At 38.2% G+C, this 17,723-nt stretch overlaps 1 protein-coding gene across 3 annotated transcripts; it reads right to left on the reverse strand.

Annotated features, from left to right (window-relative positions):
• Positions 1-4,052: 4,052 nt before the first annotated feature.
• Positions 4,053-16,968, reverse strand: LOC130748474 (arogenate dehydratase/prephenate dehydratase 1, chloroplastic-like). Of its 3 annotated transcripts, XM_057601702.1 has the most exons (12): positions 16,951-16,968; positions 16,370-16,630; positions 14,200-14,267; positions 14,027-14,119; positions 13,653-13,853; positions 13,035-13,115; positions 12,840-12,935; positions 11,589-11,666; positions 11,415-11,504; positions 11,261-11,328; positions 5,473-5,554; positions 4,053-4,480 (listed from the first exon to the last, which is right to left on the reverse strand). In XM_057601702.1, coding segments are annotated over exons 1-12 (1,176 nt in total). In that variant the 5' UTR covers positions 16,952-16,968; the 3' UTR covers positions 4,053-4,423. The 3 variants fall into 3 exon arrangements, with proteins under 3 accessions (XP_057457685.1, XP_057457683.1, XP_057457684.1); XM_057601700.1 differs by lacking the exon at positions 16,951-16,968 and having other exon boundaries at positions 16,370-16,890; XM_057601701.1 differs by lacking the exons at positions 5,473-5,554; positions 16,951-16,968 and having other exon boundaries at positions 16,370-16,889.
• Between the last annotated feature and the right edge of the window lie 755 nt (positions 16,969-17,723).

Consider the following 17,723-nt stretch of genomic DNA (forward strand, 5'->3'; position numbering starts at 1 on the left):
TGTGAAGATCAAGACTCATGACTAGCTGAATCCCTGCCTTTACTGCTAAAAGCTCCACAAGGAACACATTCGTGGAAGAGAAGCTACCCAAATTGCAGCTAAAACCCTTCACCCAGTTGGCTGCGGTATCTCTAATGGCTCCTCCGCAGCTGGCTAAGAGATTCGAAGAAATGGCTCCGTCAACGTTGAGCTTGAGCCATCCTCCGATTTGACGTAATTACTAATATAGCCGGTCAGGTGACATTTGGACAAGCACATGACGTCTACATGACAATTTATCACTCTCATTCAATTTGGTCTTACGTACATTTCTCTAACTCCCTCACTCTCCCTCACCACACACATCCCTCGCCTCACATTCTCCTCTTTCCCCCACCCTGCCCCACACTCCCTCCCCACACTCATCTCTAACCAAAATCACCCTTTTTTTCTTCTCGAATTGAGTCCTGGTCCCCCACCCACATTTCCTCTCTTAAGATTAGGGCTAATCGAGCTGTTGACTTCTCCTCCATGTCGATGATGAAAGAAGGGCACATGTTTTTTTCTCCAACAAAACAACGATGACGTCATTCTTCCTCCTTTATCGTGGGATGAAATGCTTTGGACGCCTCAGCTTCCCCAACTGTTATTTTTTCTCACTATTGTTGCTACAACTTCATATGGAGCCCAAGATCTCTATTAGACTATTCTTCTTTTATACATGTTGTGAACTGGTGTTACCGGAAAGAGGATAAGCCTCGGTTGAGTGTTGGAGGAAGAGAAGAAGTGTAGGGGGGGGGGGGTATGATTATGGTTTTTTAGTTGATGGAAAAATGGTTTCTGTGTCTCTTTTTTATCTGGAAGATAATGCATGATAAGATAAGGCTTGATAAAAATGTAATATTATACAACATTTGGTCCTACACTGTATAACTTCAACGTTTGGTTGTAGTCGTGGTGGCAGCGATGGTGGTGGTGGTGGCAGCAGTTGTAGGGTGATGGTGCCGGTGGCGAAGAGGGGCAGAGGCGGCGGCTGTGATGGCGGCAGCAACGATGGTGGCAGTGGTGGTGGAGGACATTAGTGGTGCTCGTGGTAGTGGATTAAATAATTTCAAGTAGACAAAAATGTTTGAGACTGTCACAGTTGATTTTTCTAGCACCAACAACCGCCACCTCTGCTGCCACAAACTGATTCTGGCGGTTTTTGGCTTACAGCTGGTTTTAGGACCGCCACTAAACTCTACCATAACAAATTATTACTTGTGGAAATCAATGACTGCAAGAAATGTTTAGGATCGCCACAATTGATTTTTTGGTACCTTCACTGGCGACCATTGCAATGCCACAAATTGATTATGGCCATTTTTTACTAATCGCTAGTTTATAGAGGCGGTTGGGAGCCGCCACTAAACTCCGCCATAACAAAAAATTACTTGTGGCAACTTAGTATTGCCACATGTAGCCACTAAAATCTACTATGTTTTGTAGTGCAAGCTTTATATGATATTTGAACTTTTGATTTTTGCTCCCCTGGCGCATACATACATCATCTACAGCCCTTTCCAACTTGATTTTTTGCTCTAGCAACTTGATTATATGTAACACTTAGGCCCCCCACCAGAGATTAGTGGGTCATACAAATTAAGCAACTAGCATACATAAAATTTACTTAATTCATTGGCGTCACATTTTGCTGTAGGGAAAAGAAAAGACTCAAAACAGAGTCGACACTGATGTTAGAATTAGAAAAAAAATTGTTTTTCTCTGTTTCCTTTATAAAAGTTGCAGTATCACCATGGTGAATTCTTTCTCAAAGAAACATTTAATTAAAGCTCATATCTTTACAATGTTGACATCTCAGAATTTAATATTTCATTCATACAGTGAAGTTGAACATGCATTGAAATGAAATCAATTATACTGATCTAAATTTCAAAACATAAAATAAAAAATTATACCGATCTATTAGAATTACATGATGACCTCTATGCTTAATCTTTACAAAAATCATAATTAGAATAGTTTTAATTTCGATTTGTGAGCTCAATTGACAAGAATATGTGGCAACTTAAATGTTACAATAAGAATCAAAACAACTAGACAATGCATTGGATGTAAACGTAGCATGCTCCTATTGGTTATGGTGAGTACACTTTCTTTTTCTTTTCTTTTTTCTTGTCTCTTGCGTTAGGTTTGACTTGTAAGGGAATGAAGACTACATGTGTGGCAAAATGCATTGAGAATATGAATCAACACACACTTACTTGACATGTGGAAGATGTTAAAATATGAGTCAATCAAAACATAACATAAGATGCGAACTAACAACTTCAATGGGAAAGAATGCACCCACAACTTATTTTCCTTTTTTGGAGTTTTTCTTGTTCACAATGCATTAAAAAGAAAGGTATTTTTTAATACAAAGTAGGCTTAATTGCAACTTTGGTCCCTGACATTTATAAAAGCCACGATTTTGGTCCCTCACCTAATTTAATTACAAAAATCGTCCCTCACCTAACACTCTGTGAACAAAGTTGGTCCGACCGTCAATTTTTTAACGGAAGAAGCTTATGCGGTGTTTGAAAACTTAGGTGGAAGTGCCACTGGAGAGAGGGAGGCACATGCCTCTACATCTCAGAGGAAAAAACAAAAAAACTCAGAGGAATAGCACACAACCTCAATCCCAGCGTTCCAACAACTAGGCCTCCCAACAGCAAAGCTTCACTATGAGATAAAAAAAACAGCCGAGAGGAGAGGAAAAATTGATTCTGACGCCAGTGGCACTTCCACATAAGCTTTCAGACGCCACGTAAGCTTCTTCCGTTAAAAAATTGACGGTTGGACCAACGTTGTTCACGAAGTGTTAGGTGAGGGACGATTTTTGTAATTAAATTAGGTGAGGGACCAAAATCGTGGCTTTTGTAAATGTCAGGGACCAAAGTTGCAATTAAGCCTACAAAGTATTATAATAATTGCGGTCTAACTCTACTTAAAAGCTAGCTCAATAGTTGATAGTTGCTATATCATTTATAAAGATTATTTATGTCATATCTCTAGTCAATATGAGACTTCTATTACACTCCTCAAGTTCAAGGCTGGACATTTGGAGCGTGGAATTAGCAGGACTAGACATCTGCAGGGTGGTCCAAATATGAGAGGTATCCACCAACAAACGGATCTAGCTAGGCTATAGGCGAGGCTCTGATACCATATTAGAATTTGGGATGTCTAACTCAACCCAAAAGCTAGCTCAAGAGTTGAGGGTTGTTCTACCATTTATAAAGACTATCTATGGCATATCTCTAGTTAATGTGAGACTTGTAACACACATTGCTAGAAATATAATATAAAATAATTCATGTGGCCGGTCATTACCCAACCACTTAAGCTTTTGGGATAATTAGTTATTTGACAAAAATAACTAAAGTAAAATCTATCATTGCTTAAATTAAAAATTAAGAGAAGAGCAATGGGCCTCCTAACATTTAATCTTTTTTTTCAAATAGACATTTTAAATTGTTTTTAATTGAATTTTATATTTTTGCCGTTGTTTAATAACCCCTTCTGCTAACTTAGTGTTACTCCTGACCCTTGATAACATTGAAAATCCTGACTATTGATAATATACTATACATTGAATCTCAGTCGTTCATTAATAGTTTGTATTTAAAATCTTAGGTGAACCCTAATGTGGACCACTTTTAAAGTGGTCTAATTTTAGACCACTTTTTTTAACCTGCTATAACAGGTCAACACATCTTTTTTTAAATAAATTTAATATATGACAAATTTTTAATGATATTTTTTCTTAAAAAAAATAATGTGTTGACCTGCTATACCCGGTCAAAGTAGGTGGTGTAAAATTACACCACCTAAAAATGGTGCATATTAGGTTCTCGCAAAATCTTAAAGTATGAAGTTATACTTTCTGAAAATATGAAATGAATTAGAACATTGGTGAGGTTTCAGGAATCAATTGTGACTGAGAAAACAAAACTCAGTGTCTATTTGAAAAGTTTAAAAGTTTTGGGAGCTGAATACTCTTTTCACTTTTTTTTTTTGTTTACATACTCTTTTCACTTAAAATTACGATGATTGAAATTCTTATAAAGTATATATATACATGTATAACAAACAAGAAAATTGTTCAAATTTCAACCCCTTGTCTTCTAATCATCAGAATTCACGACTCCACTTTATTATCCAAAATGCATCTCTCTCTCGCCTTAGAAACTATACATTTGGCTAAAACCTTATACTTCGATCATCCTTCTTGAAGACAACGTTTAAGGTCAGGATAAACTATTTTTTATCATAAATGACATGGGACCAAGTGATAGCTCCTGTTTTACTTGGACATGAAGTTAGCTCCAAATCTTCTTCCAAGCGTCTGGTATGATGAGCTTCAATGAAAACTCACCAATAAAAGAAAGATGGATGTAGTCTATATGGTTGTATCCATGGGATAGCATCCCAGCACCCTAATAAACGTGGCAAATTCCTGTAGTTTGATATGTGGTTAGGTATTCATGACAACAAAGTTGAAGGATTGGTAATACTACAGATGCCCAGAAAGAAAAAAACTGCACATTATAGAAGCGCTTATTCATATGTAATTTGATAAGTTTATTGTAATAAACACAAAATAACTTCTGGATAGGTATAAGTACATATTCATCAGCTAATTAATCTGAGTAGCTATAAAAATAAGCTGAAAAAAGCTTATAGATAGGTTATAAGCTATTTTCACAAATACACTCAATCACTTGCACAAGTGTCCATGTTATAAGTAAGATAAACTTAAATAAGCTCTTCGAAACGCGGCCTTAGAGTTTCATGTATTATTATTTTATTGGTATCTAGATACCAGTAGGATTTGAACTCATGACTTGGGAAATTTTAATCCATCAAGTACCATTTAGGCTATCCATACTAGTAGAGTTTCATGTATTATAGATAAGTAACTGTTGTAGTAATGAAAAATGGTGTGCTAAAGAGTGTGATTGGGCCCTGTAAGATATAAAAGCACCATTAGACATAAACCTCAAAAGTTTTTGCCTTTTTGGCACTCTGCCAGATCCCCTGCCATGGACAGACCAAAACATAAACCACGGGCCAATTCGGCTAAAATTAAAGGGCCGGGCGCTGGCCCAACAAAGATGTGGTTCAGGTGAAGCAGAGGGGCCAAGTTGAACTGTGATAATATAATGAAGCATCAAGTCGAAGTCAAAGGCTTAGGCTGAAGAGAGAAAACTATATCTGATATTAATTGTTGGCAAATTTGTTATTTTGTGTTGGAATGCTAGAACCAAAAGGTATTGTGCTCCAGATAAAGAAAGAGAAGAATCCTACTCAGGAAGATTTAAGGCATTTGAACAAGATGATTTAATATTTCTCCTTAGTTCTTTCGAAGGGAAAGACTAAGAAGTGATAAAAGCAAAAATAACTAAAAGAAAGAATTCAAATCATAAAACTAGATGTCGAAGACCAAACCTGAAGATGTCCTAAAGCAGTTTGTGCACGGGGCTCAGCCATAGATGCCTCGAAATCAATATAGAAGAGGTAATCGAAATACCTAAATACAAACAAATCACAGGCTATTTTACTGTTGGCATCATGATGAGCATAGACCTTCAATTAAGAAGGTGTATGAGAGAAGAAACAAGAGGAAAGTCACAACTTAGTGTGACTGTTATTGTTAGTTGATCTGTTAATAAACAACTGGCATGGTTAGTTGTTTCTGTTAGAGTACAGCTGGCTAATTCTGTTAATAGTTGTGATTCTGTTAGAACTACTGAATAGTATAAATAAGGGAAAGGGGGAAGTTACAGGTAGTTATTCAGTTGGTTAGGATTTGGGAGATTCTGGATCTCGAATTCCAGAGGCTAGGGTTCTTGTTAGTGTTCTTGATTCTTCTGTGTAATTCCTGAGAATTCAACCTCAGTACTTGAGGATTGAGTCTCTGTTTTCTTCAATAAACCAGTAGCATTTCTGTGAGTTCATCAATTGGTATCAGAGCTCCATCCAGGAGCTGTGGTATCGATTTGTCTATGGTAGCGAGCAGAATGGAAGCCAGAGTGGAAGCGATTGAGAGATTCATTGAGGTTCTGAATCGCGATCGCGAGGAAGAACGCAGGAATCGCGAAGAAGACAGGAGGATTCGCGACGAAGAACGGAGAGAGCGTGCGATCGAGCATGAACGCGTGGAGCAGAGGTTTCGCAATCTGGAAGCGATTGTCGAGACGATGACGCGCCGGCGAGCCGGCGAGCACGGCGACAGCGACGGCGAGCAAGAACGCCGACGAATGGAGGAGGAGCGCACCGTGAACGGAGGACAACCGGGAAGCGTAAGAGACGAAGCTGATGCGCGAGAGAATCTTCAGCGCACTGCAAATGCACAAACAGAGCGTTGGAGGAAGCTTGACATTCCAGTTTTCCAGGGTGAAGAAGATGCGTACAGTTGGATTCAGAAATTGGAACGCTACTTCCGACTGAAGGGAGCGACTGAGGAAGAAAAGGTACAAGCGATTATGGTGGCCTTGGATGGAAAGGCATTGAGCTGGTACCAATGGTGGGAAACCTGCAACTAGGTGACTACTTGGACCAAGTTCAAGGAAGCCATGCTGGAACGATTTCAACTCACCTCGAATTCTAGTCCATTTGCGGCTTTGCTGGCCTTGAAGCAAGAAGGTAGTGTTGAAGAGTTTGTAGGACAATTTGAGAGATTTGCAGGAATGCTCAAGGGAATTGATGAAGAGCATTACATGGATATTTTTGTTAATGGACTCAAGGAGGAAATTGCAGCAGAAATCAAGCTCTATGAGCCCAAATCCCTAACAATCATGGTCAAGAAAGCCTTGATGGTGGAACAGAAGAACCTGGCTGTGAGCAAGGCTGGAATTGGCAGTACTAGCAGGTATAATTCCTCTTTCAAACCACCTTTTAGATCCACAACTTTTCAGAAATCTGTGCAAATTGATACTGGACAGAAAAGTGGTAGTGGTAGTGTAACTCAGGGCACAGTGCAATCATCTAGTGGTAGTGTTAATGAGAGAGTAGGAGGTAAGCCAGCCAGGGGAGGAGTTTACAGAAAACTCACTGGGGAAGAGATGAAGGAAAAGTTGAGAAAGGGGGAGTGTTTCAGATGTGATGAAAAGTTTGGACCAAACCATATCTGTAAGAATAAGCAATTCAGGGTAATGTTGCTGAGGGATGATGGTGAGGAAGAAGAGATTGAGACACTAGAGCCTCTCACTGAAGAAATTGAGGAAGCTATGGAGTTAAAGCACTTGTCACTAAACAGTATACAGGGAATTTCTTCAAGGAAATCTCTCAAGGTTTGGGGAAAATTGAAAGGAACTGCCATAGTGGTGCTGGTAGATTGTGGAGCAACACATAATTTCATTTCTCAGTCCTTGGCAAGAGAAATGGAGTTACAGATTACAGAAACTCCAGCTTACACAGTAGAAGTAGGGGATGGACATGTAGTGAAAAGCAAGGGGGTGTGTAAGAATCTCAGTGTGCAGATTCAAGGATTTGTGGTAACTCAAGATTTCTTTTTGTTTGGATTAAGAGGAGTGGATGTTGTGCTTGGTCTAGAATGGCTAGCAGGATTGGGGGACATCAAAGCCAATTTTGAAGAGCTGACCTTGAAGTTCAAACTGGGAAATAAAAAGGTAGTCCTCAAAGGGGAGCCTGAATTGCTGAAGAAGAGAGCTTCCATGAATGCATTGGTTAAAGCCATTCAACAGCAGGGAGAGGGATATGTGCTTCAATATCAAATGTTAGAAAAAGAGGTGGCTAAAGCAGAGGAAACTCCAGAGTTGTTGAAGGCAGTTTTGTCAGATTTTCCAGCACTGTTTGCAGCACCTACTGCATTGCCCCCTCAGAGAAGACATGACCATGCCATTCATCTGAAAGAAGGTGCATCCATTCCCAACATTCGGCCTTACAGGTATCCCCATTACCAAAAAAATGAAATAGAAAAGTTAGTGGCTGAAATGCTCAATGCTGGAATCATTAGACCTAGTATTAGTCCATATTCAAGTCCAGTGATTTTGGTTAGGAAGAAAGATGGTAGCTGGAGATTTTGTGTAGACTATAGGGCTTTGAACAAAATCACAGTCCCTAATAAATTTCCTATTCCAGTCATTGATGAACTCTTAGATGAGATTGGTCCAGCTAGAGTGTTTTCCAAAATTGATCTGAAATCAGGATATCATCAAATTATGATGAAGGCAGAGGATGTGGAAAAGACAGCATTCAGGACCCATGAGGGCCACTATGAGTTTTTGGTGATGCCCTTTGGCCTCACCAATGCTCCTTCCACTTTTCAGTCTCTGATGAATGAGGTGCTGAGACCAGTTTTGAGAAAGTGTGCTCTAGTTTTTTTTGATGATATTTTGATTTACAGTTTGACGATGGAGGAACATGTTGTTCACTTGACACAAGTTCTGCAATTGATGGACCAACATGATCTTAAAATCAATGGTAAGAAGAGTGTGTTTGGAAGGGGCCAGATTGAATATCTAGGACATGTGTTATCTGCTGGAACTGTGGCAGCTGATCCAAAGAAATTGGAAGCTATGTGGTTGTGGCCAGTCCCTAAAGACTTGAAGAGCTTAAGGGGATTTCTAGGTCTTACTGGATACTATAGAAGGTTTGTCAAGGATTATGGCAAGATAGCTAGGCCTTTGACACAGCTACTGAAAAAAGATAGTTTTCAGTGGGGACCTAGTCCCCAACAGGCTTTTGAAGCTCTTAAGCACACTTTGACAGAGATACCTACTTTGGCTGTTCCAGATTTTTCCAAGGTCTTTGTTCTGGAAACAGATGCTTCAGGTACTGGTCTAGGAGCAGTTTTGACTCAGGAAGGGAAGCCTCTGGCTTTCTGGAGTGCTACACTCTCAGATAGAAGTCAAGCTAAATCAGTTTATGAAAGAGAGTTAATGGCAGTGGTCAGAGCTGTCCAAAGGTGGCGGCATTATCTCTTAGGAAGGCATTTCATAATTAGAACAGATCAAAAGAGTTTGAAGTTCCTTACTGAGCAACAGGTTGTGGGAGAGGGGCAGTTCAAATGGATTTCCAAACTCTCAGGTTATGACTTTGAGATACAATATAAGCCTGGGAAGGACAATTCAGCTGCTGATGCCATGTCCAGGAGAAGCTCATATTGTGCATTGTCAGTTCTTAAGGTGAATGACTTTGAGGAGTGGCAAACTGAGATGTTGCAAGATCCCAAGCTACAGGCCATTGTACAAGATCTGATTGTGGATCCTGAGGCTCATAAAGGGTATACTTTGAAGGATCACAGGTTGTTTTATAAAGGAAAGTTGGTTCTGTCCAAGCAATCTTCTAGGATTCCAATTCTTTGCAAAGAGTTTCATGCTTCTTTGTTGGGAGGACATTCAGGGTTCTTTAGAACCTATAGAAGGTTGGCTGCAGTGGTGTATTGGGAAGGGATGAAGAGTGACATAAGAGATTTTGTGGCAGAATGTGACACATGTCAAAGAAACAAATTTGACAATCTCTCCCCTGCAGGGCTGCTTCAGCCATTACCTGTGCCTACTCAGGTTTGGACAGATGTGTCCATGGACTTTATTGGTGGTTTGCCTAAATCTAATGGCAAGGATACAATCTTAGTGGTGGTGGATAGGCTGACAAAATATGCTCATTTTATTCCCTTAAGGCACCCTTTTACAGCTCCTGAAGTGGCAGCTTTATTTCTTCATGAGGTAGTGAGACTACATGGGTTCCCAACAACCATAGTCTCAGATCGAGACTCTTTATTTCTCAGTAGTTTTTGGAAGGAACTGTTCCGAGTGTCAGGCACACAACTTAAGTTTAGCTCAGCCTACCATCCTCAAACTGATGGCCAGACTGAGGTGGTCAATAGATGCCTTGAAGTTTATCTGAGATGCCTTACTGGATCCAGGCCAAGGAAATGGGTTACTTGTCTTCCTTGGGCAGAGTTTTGGTTCAACAGCAATTACAACCGATCTGCCAAAATGTCTCCTTTTCAAGCTCTTTATGGTAGGGAACCACCTGTGCTTCTTCAAGGGACTACAATTCCTTCCAAGATAGCTGCAGTAAATGATTTGCAGGTGGGGAGGGATGAATTGCTATCAGATCTGAGAGCTAATCTTTTAAAATCTCAGGACATGATGAGGACATATGCAAATAAGAAGAGGAGGGATGTGGATTATCAAATTGGTGATGAGGTTTTTCTCAAGTTACAACCTTATAGAAGGAGGTCTTTGGCCAAGAAAATGAATGAAAAATTGAGTCCTAGGTATTATGGACCCTATCCTATTGTAGCAAAGATTGGGGCTGTGGCTTATCGACTTGAGCTACCAGCTCACAGTAGAGTGCATCCTGTCTTTCATGTCTCTCTCCTCAAGAAGGCTGTGGGGACTAATTTTCAGCCTCAACCTCTCCCAGCAGCCTTGAATGAAGATCATGAGCTCTTGGTGGAACCTGAATCAGTGCTGGCTGTTAGGGAAACCACAATGGGCCAGATTGAGGTGCTAATTCAGTGGCACTCTTTACCTGCTTGTGAGAACAGTTGGGAATCTGCTGCCCAGCTCCATGAAGCTTTTCCTGATTTTCCCCTTGAGGACAAGGTGAAACTTTTAGGGGGGGGTATTGATGAGCATAGACCTTCAATTAAGAAGGTGTATGAGAGAAGAAACAAGAGGAAAGTCACAACTTAGTGTGACTGTTATTGTTAGTTGATCTGTTAATAAACAACTGGCATGGTTAGTTGTTTCTGTTAGAGTACAGCTGGCTAATTCTGTTAATAGTTGTGATTCTGTTAGAACTACTGAATAGTATAAATAAGGGAAAGGGGGAAGTTACAGGTAGTTATTCAGTTGGTTAGGATTTGGGAGATTCTGGATCTCGAATTCCAGAGGCTAGGGTTCTTGTTAGTGTTCTTGATTCTTCTGTGTAATTCCTGAGAATTCAACCTCAGTACTTGAGGATTGAGTCTCTGTTTTCTTCAATAAACCAGTAGCATTTCTGTGAGTTCATCACATCAGCATCTAAGAAAATACTTTGTTTCAGAAATTTAAGAGTGAGTTTATCCTCAATTAGGGCGCGCAGATTGAGGACAAAAGATAATAGATTTCAACACTGTTACACTGACAAATAAAAAACAATTTAGGAGAAGAATAAAAAAAACTAGACTTGTTTAAACACTGCAGCAATTTAAGACAAACTAGCTTGAAAAGACATTGAACAAGCAGAAATATAATGTGAAAAACGATGTCCAGCAACTCACTTGGCAGTTCCAGTGTTGGTGTCATCAACAACTCTCATTGGCCGATTTCTTTGTGGGCGACTTTCAATCTGATTTCATAAAATATACTCTTAATCTTCTTGTTATCACCAGTTATTCAGAAAGACTAGCAAAAGAAAGCTTTTTCCTGGGATACCTTGCTTAAATTTATGTCCCTCATTGCAAATACTGCCAAGGCCTTAAACAGCACCCCAGGACCTTCGTCCAGTGAAAACACGATGCTTGTCTAAAAATAATGAGCAATTGCTTATAGAGAATCTTGTACAATGTGATTATGATACAACAGTCACTGGTCAAAAGGAGCTCTTACCTTAAAGCGCTTATTAGCTTTAGGGATTATTGGATCCCTTGCAAGCATAAGATAACGGCTGATGATTTCAGAATCGTCCTGTACAAGAGACATTAGAAGCAACTCAAAAAAATTAATAATTTACAGTAATATAGAAGCATAATATTTGGCTTCTGTTTGGGCAGTGTGTCCCAAAGAATGACACTGAAATAATTATGCACTTCAACACACAGTTTTCTTGTATTGACTAATATATATTTGACAGATCCCTGTCAATTGGAAGAAATAACACATGGAAAATGCATTGCAGTTGATTGATTCCATGAGACACAGAACTTCACAGTATTTTCTGAACCCATTTTAGAAAATTTTCAACTGCAAAAGAACTTCATGTGCGATCCCGATAAAAGTATATTGATGTGTTTATCCGTAAAAATGAATTCAAGAATGCAAGGGATATCCATAGGTGCCAAGGATTTTGAAATTAGGTAAGGGGGCAGTTGGCAGATATTTGAAAACAGATTTAAGCATCCATCCAGTCATCCACATTATTCTCAGACAAAAGGGAAGCAAATGAGAAAACAAAAGCGAATAAAGAAAGGGTTCAAATAGTTAGATAGCGTCAGTAAGAATGCTCTCGAAGTCTAAAGAACAGGTGAGTTCTCAAATACCAATTTCATGGAAATTTAACGTAGTTCTATCTTGCAGCATCAATATCTGCAGTATATTATATGAGATCTCTTAGATATAAACAATTCTTGAACTTCTACTCAACAGCACAACCTTTAAGTGGATTCATTATTTAACTTAAAGGGTCTGGACTAACTGGATGAAAGGTAGAGATGAGACAATCTGAAAGGTAATCGGTTGAAGAAAAAATTGCCTCTAGGTAACTATTTTATACTAGAAGAAAGAGTACACATAATTATTCACCCTTGATTTTGGGTCAACACTTACTCTGTACCCTTGAATATATTTACTCAGCTATATATCTGTCTTCTACCTAAACTACATTTTCAGCTATAATTGAGGTGGTACATGAACAATGCTACATAGCAAGATATTTTTCATGCTCTGAAACCACCAAAGAATTAAACAGGATCACAACTACATTATAACCATCACTGATAACAATGTACTTTACTAAAGCTAAACTTTTTTTTTGAAAATCTGTGATATAAAAAACATACTTGTTGGTATCAATCAAATAAAGGATAATGAGAAACAAGTAAATCAAGATTCCTTGCAAATGAAAATTATAAGGGGTTTTACCTGGATTTTTTCTGCAAGTACATTAAGCCCATAGAGTTCTGCAGCTCGAATGCTTGCAATGGCACCAGTATCATACAGACCATTTGAAGCTACAATCTAGTCTCATGTGCACATTAAGAGAAAACAAAATTATTCTTAACTAACAAGTTAGAGAAGAGAAACAAAAAAGTCACATAAGATATACATATGGATTACCAGAGCAGCACCAGCTGTATCATCAACATTTTCTCTGGCAACACCTAATTTAGTCAGGAAATTATCACTTAAATCAAGTGCCTGCAGGAAACAAAACTTTCAATTTTTCACAGCTCTAAAGTGACTAGCAGTCTAGCACACATTCAGGTATTCTGAAACACTTGTATATTTTTATTTACTAATAGGGAAGGTGCAAATGCATAAACCATAGATAATCTAAATGTGGGTTCATAACCAATTGGTCTACACTCTACAGTCCACCTCTTCATATCAGTCACTGTTAAGTAAATGAGGCAACGAGAAATCATTGTTACGTTGCTCTATTACTGAACTTTCAAGAGAACGATTCAACCAGTATTACACTTTAAAATTCAATATCACTTTTTAAAACAAGAATAAATCATCTATTTTTTCTTAATTGCATGGAACTAGAGACGACAACAACAAAAGTCTTATCCAATAAGTGAGGTCAGCTTTATGGATCATACGACACCATTCCGATCGGTAAAAAACCAAATAGGACTAGATGCAAAAAAGAAAAAAGTTTCCGACAAAAGGATCGCAATTCTGTGCTACCACATCTAAAAAGAGACAGAAATGAGCAGCATGAAGCCTGACCTGTGAATGACTTAGAACACGTTTTAGGTGCTCTGTTCTGACACCAGGCAGAGCTAGAAGCGAGAGGTTAGTAGCCAACTGCACCTCACCGACAATGTGAAGCCTATGACGGAGAAGTAAATCATAGTTCCGATGAATACTTCCCCCAGATGTATTTTCTATAGGAATGATAACCTTGTCAGCCAGCCATAACTCAACAGCCTGTCAAAGAAAGTTGATGTAAACAAGAAAATGAGGGGGGGGAAAAGCATGTACATCATGATCTAAAGGCTTGAAGCCCCAAAGTCCTTCCATCAGGAAAGCATGTACTATGTTAAATATAAAAATGAAAACAATTTCCAATTAACCTAAATAACATTAAGATGATAGCAAACCTTGAAAGCTTCAACAAAGTCATTGCAAGAAACTGTTTCACAATTAGGGTAAGCTTTGTGTGCAGCTTCCTCGCTATATGATCCTGGTATCCCCTAATTCAGTAATCCAAGCATATAAGGAACCACTGGAATCAAATCAGAGAGTGGAAACATCACACACATTATGATCATACCTTATAAGATATTCGCACTTTAGCACCACTATCAGATGCAGCGACAATATCAGATATGGATAGTGGCTCTACAATTAGTGACAAAAACAGCAGTTGCAAAGTCTGAGATCTGACAGAAAAACTCATGATAAAATACATATAATGGGAGTGCTATGATCAAAACATAATGCAATAAGATGGCAATGAAAACAAAATCAGACCCATAACTACTTAAATGATTACAACAAGTCAGATCATAATAGCATAGCTCTTTGAACCAGGCTTGTTAATAGCGCGCTATAGCGGCGCAATAGCCTATAGCGTAGCACCCTAGGAGTTCACTGCTACTCCACTATTCACCGCTATTTGCGCTATTTGCCGCTATAGCGCCGCAATAGCGCTCGAAATAGCGTTTTTTGGGCTTGCCGCTACACTACGCTATCCGCCATTAACAACCCTGCTTTGAACAAGTTGATAAACTTTTTAACAAGAAGCATATTAAATTCTGAACATTTTTAAGCATTCAAAAAAATGAAAATGATGATAGACATAAGACTAGTTGAATGAGAGACCAAAAAAGAAATTAGCACAAGATCAGTTGTGCTAAAAAGTTATACAAATCAGTAGAATTGATTCTTATCTATTAAAATCAGTAGAATTGATAGTTATAACAATATCCCATCAAGAAGTTCCTTCCTCATATTAGCAATAAGTAGCACAAAATACAAGTCCCCTTATGCTTTTTGAATTCTTTGGGGGTCAATATAGTATTCAAATATTCCATTGATAATGACTGACAGGTGTATTCTCGTACCAGTAATGTCATAGTTTTGCCTGCATTTCAACAGCTAACTTTGGCTTTAGAAACCAATGCAAGACAAAGCAGGAGTCTTTTTTCTTCCAAATCCACTCTTTGGCTTCGTAATGTTAACAAACTTCCTAACTCCAAAGAAGATCACTTGCATAAAAGAAAATAACTCATACCAAAACTCATGTATTCTGTAATCTAGGGTTAGTGTTAATGCTCATAGTTTTTCATCCAGGTCCAGTATACTCCTTGCCATGACCAGTAGTGAAGCTTCTATATGACACAAGCACACTCACTTCCATATGTTAATCATATTCCCTTAAAACTCTACTTAACATGTCATTATCATGACCATCAATTAGCTACTAGCTTACAACTATATTTACTAGTTAAATTTTCTTTTGTTAACTCTTTCCCCTACAAAGCTTAAGACTATGGAAAGGATAACTATCAAACATAAAGCATGAGAATAGCAATTTAGAAGGAGCCTCTCTGAGACAAAACCATGGTAACTTTTTTATATAAATCATTTGAAGAGAAAAAGTTTTTTTGGCTCCCTCAAACTATTTCTTCAACCTCAGCCACTAGCCATGAGTCCATGACTGATAACAAAATATCACAAAGTTACAGTCACATCAAATTCAAGAGCTAGCATGTGCACACAACCATAGTCTAGCAAGCTGTCACAGAAAGTTTCAAGTTAATATATGATTTTTGTTCTTGGTAATTTGTGTTGCTTTGTTCGTTTCAAGTGCTCTTGCATACAAATGAGACCCTAAAAATGTTAACTTTTCAGTCTTCTTTCAATAGTTAATAAAGTGTAACAAAATAGTTGATATAGTACCTTAATGACAAGTGCCACTTATGTTACCTACAAAGATGCCTATATAAGTGCTGGTGTGTATACATCAAGAGATTAATTTGTGCGCACCAACACTTTAAGAAACCAAAGTAGTCCAAGTTGTTGTCCCTTTTCAAGACCAAATTGTATATGAATTCAACAAAGAAAAAAGTACATAGAGCGAGGATTTATTCATTCAGAAATACTACAAAGCAAGGGGGGATGGATTTGTCACCCCACTTTAAAGTGGGGAAATACGAAAATACCCTCTTCTTAAGTACTCCGAAAGTTAAAGTTCAGAAGTACTCCGGAACTTAAAGTTCCGGATGATAGTTCTGGCATTTTTAAGAAAAAACCTAGGATGTCAGATCTAGTACCTGGAGTGCCCCAAAGCAAGCAAGTAAGCAACAAAGTAATACAAATAAAATCCAATATAGATATTCAATGCTCACAAACTTATAATAAGGTTCCTTAAGTTATACTCCTAGTCCTAGTGTCATAATCTTGAAGGAAGTGAAATAGTAGACAAGAGGAAAACCCACTTGGAAGCGAGCTCAAATCTTTATGCAATCCATGGGTGACAGAGACACCACCTCCACCGCCACCACCACCACCACCACCACTTGTTTGACGATGATCAACCACATGCGCCATTATCTTGGGTGCCTTCCATGGATTCTCACCACCAAGGCTTGCTCTATTCAGCTGATTTTCCCAATTCAATGCAAAAACAGAGTGCTTGGTCCTCAAATTGTGACAACCAAGCTGAGAACTTGCGAGTCCAGCTACAACAAGGGGTGTCACTGCCATGGAGATTGAAGTCAATGAATCATTACAGGAATGTGAAGTGCGAGCGAGAAACAGAAAACCAAAACCCAGAGAAAAAAGACAAAAACTTTTGGTTCTGGTGGGGAAGAGTCGTTCAGAATGCATACAAAAAAATGATTTGGGGAATGATCAAAGATGGGATATTCACTTCACATTTAAATAAAATTTGTCTATAAATCAAAGTTTCATATAGTCGCTGCTCCCGGAGTCTTAAGACTAATCTTCTAAAGGCGGCTCGGTGATCGGTAACACTTTCATAACAAATTATTATCCATACACATATATTGGAACTTACTAAATGGTTAAAAATTTAAGTATTGTGTGCTGAGAGTTGTTGGTAAAATTATATAAATATTTTCATCTTTCAGATTTTTGATTCCTTTGATTTTCCATTGCAGGTTTTATGGATTCCCCTGAATGAAAATAGATAAATAAAGGACATGCTTCCTACTCTGTGGATTTCGTGCAAGGAAAAGTCAATTTACTATTCTATGTGTCTACTCTTATTTGGAAAGCCAGGGTCCGTTTGACATGCTGTTTATTTTTCTTTAATTTAATTATTTATATTAATATGCATAATGGGTCCCGTTAATTTATGGGTTTTAATGAGATTATTTTAGTTTAAGTAGTCTTAAGTTCGAGCACATATGAATGCTACGGTCTTTAATATTTGGTCGCAGAAATTTTGTCGCCCATAACGATTATATCCGACTTAAAATTGCGAGAGTAATTCAACCAACCAAAAAATTTATGAATTCCGAAACTTCAAAGATACGAGGAGGATGGAAATCCGTTAAATTATTATTATTGCTATTTATTAATATTCAATTTGTAAATATTTACATTCGTACCTAATTTTTTTATTATAAATTTTACGTCCCTTTTGATATTGTTTTTTCAATGTATTTTCATATCTTTTATTGCATAAACAAATTGACCCATCAACAACCTAGACAAGTTAATTTAAAAAAAAACCTAGACAAGTTATTGTTTTTTTTTTTGAAAGTGACAAGTTATTGTTAACCTACTATTTTTTATTTATTCGAGAACGGGTCATTTTGTGAGAAG

Source organism: Lotus japonicus, chromosome 3, assembly GCF_012489685.1.
Source record: "Lotus japonicus ecotype B-129 chromosome 3, LjGifu_v1.2".
NCBI classification, from domain to species: Eukaryota; Viridiplantae; Streptophyta; class Magnoliopsida; order Fabales; family Fabaceae; genus Lotus; species Lotus japonicus.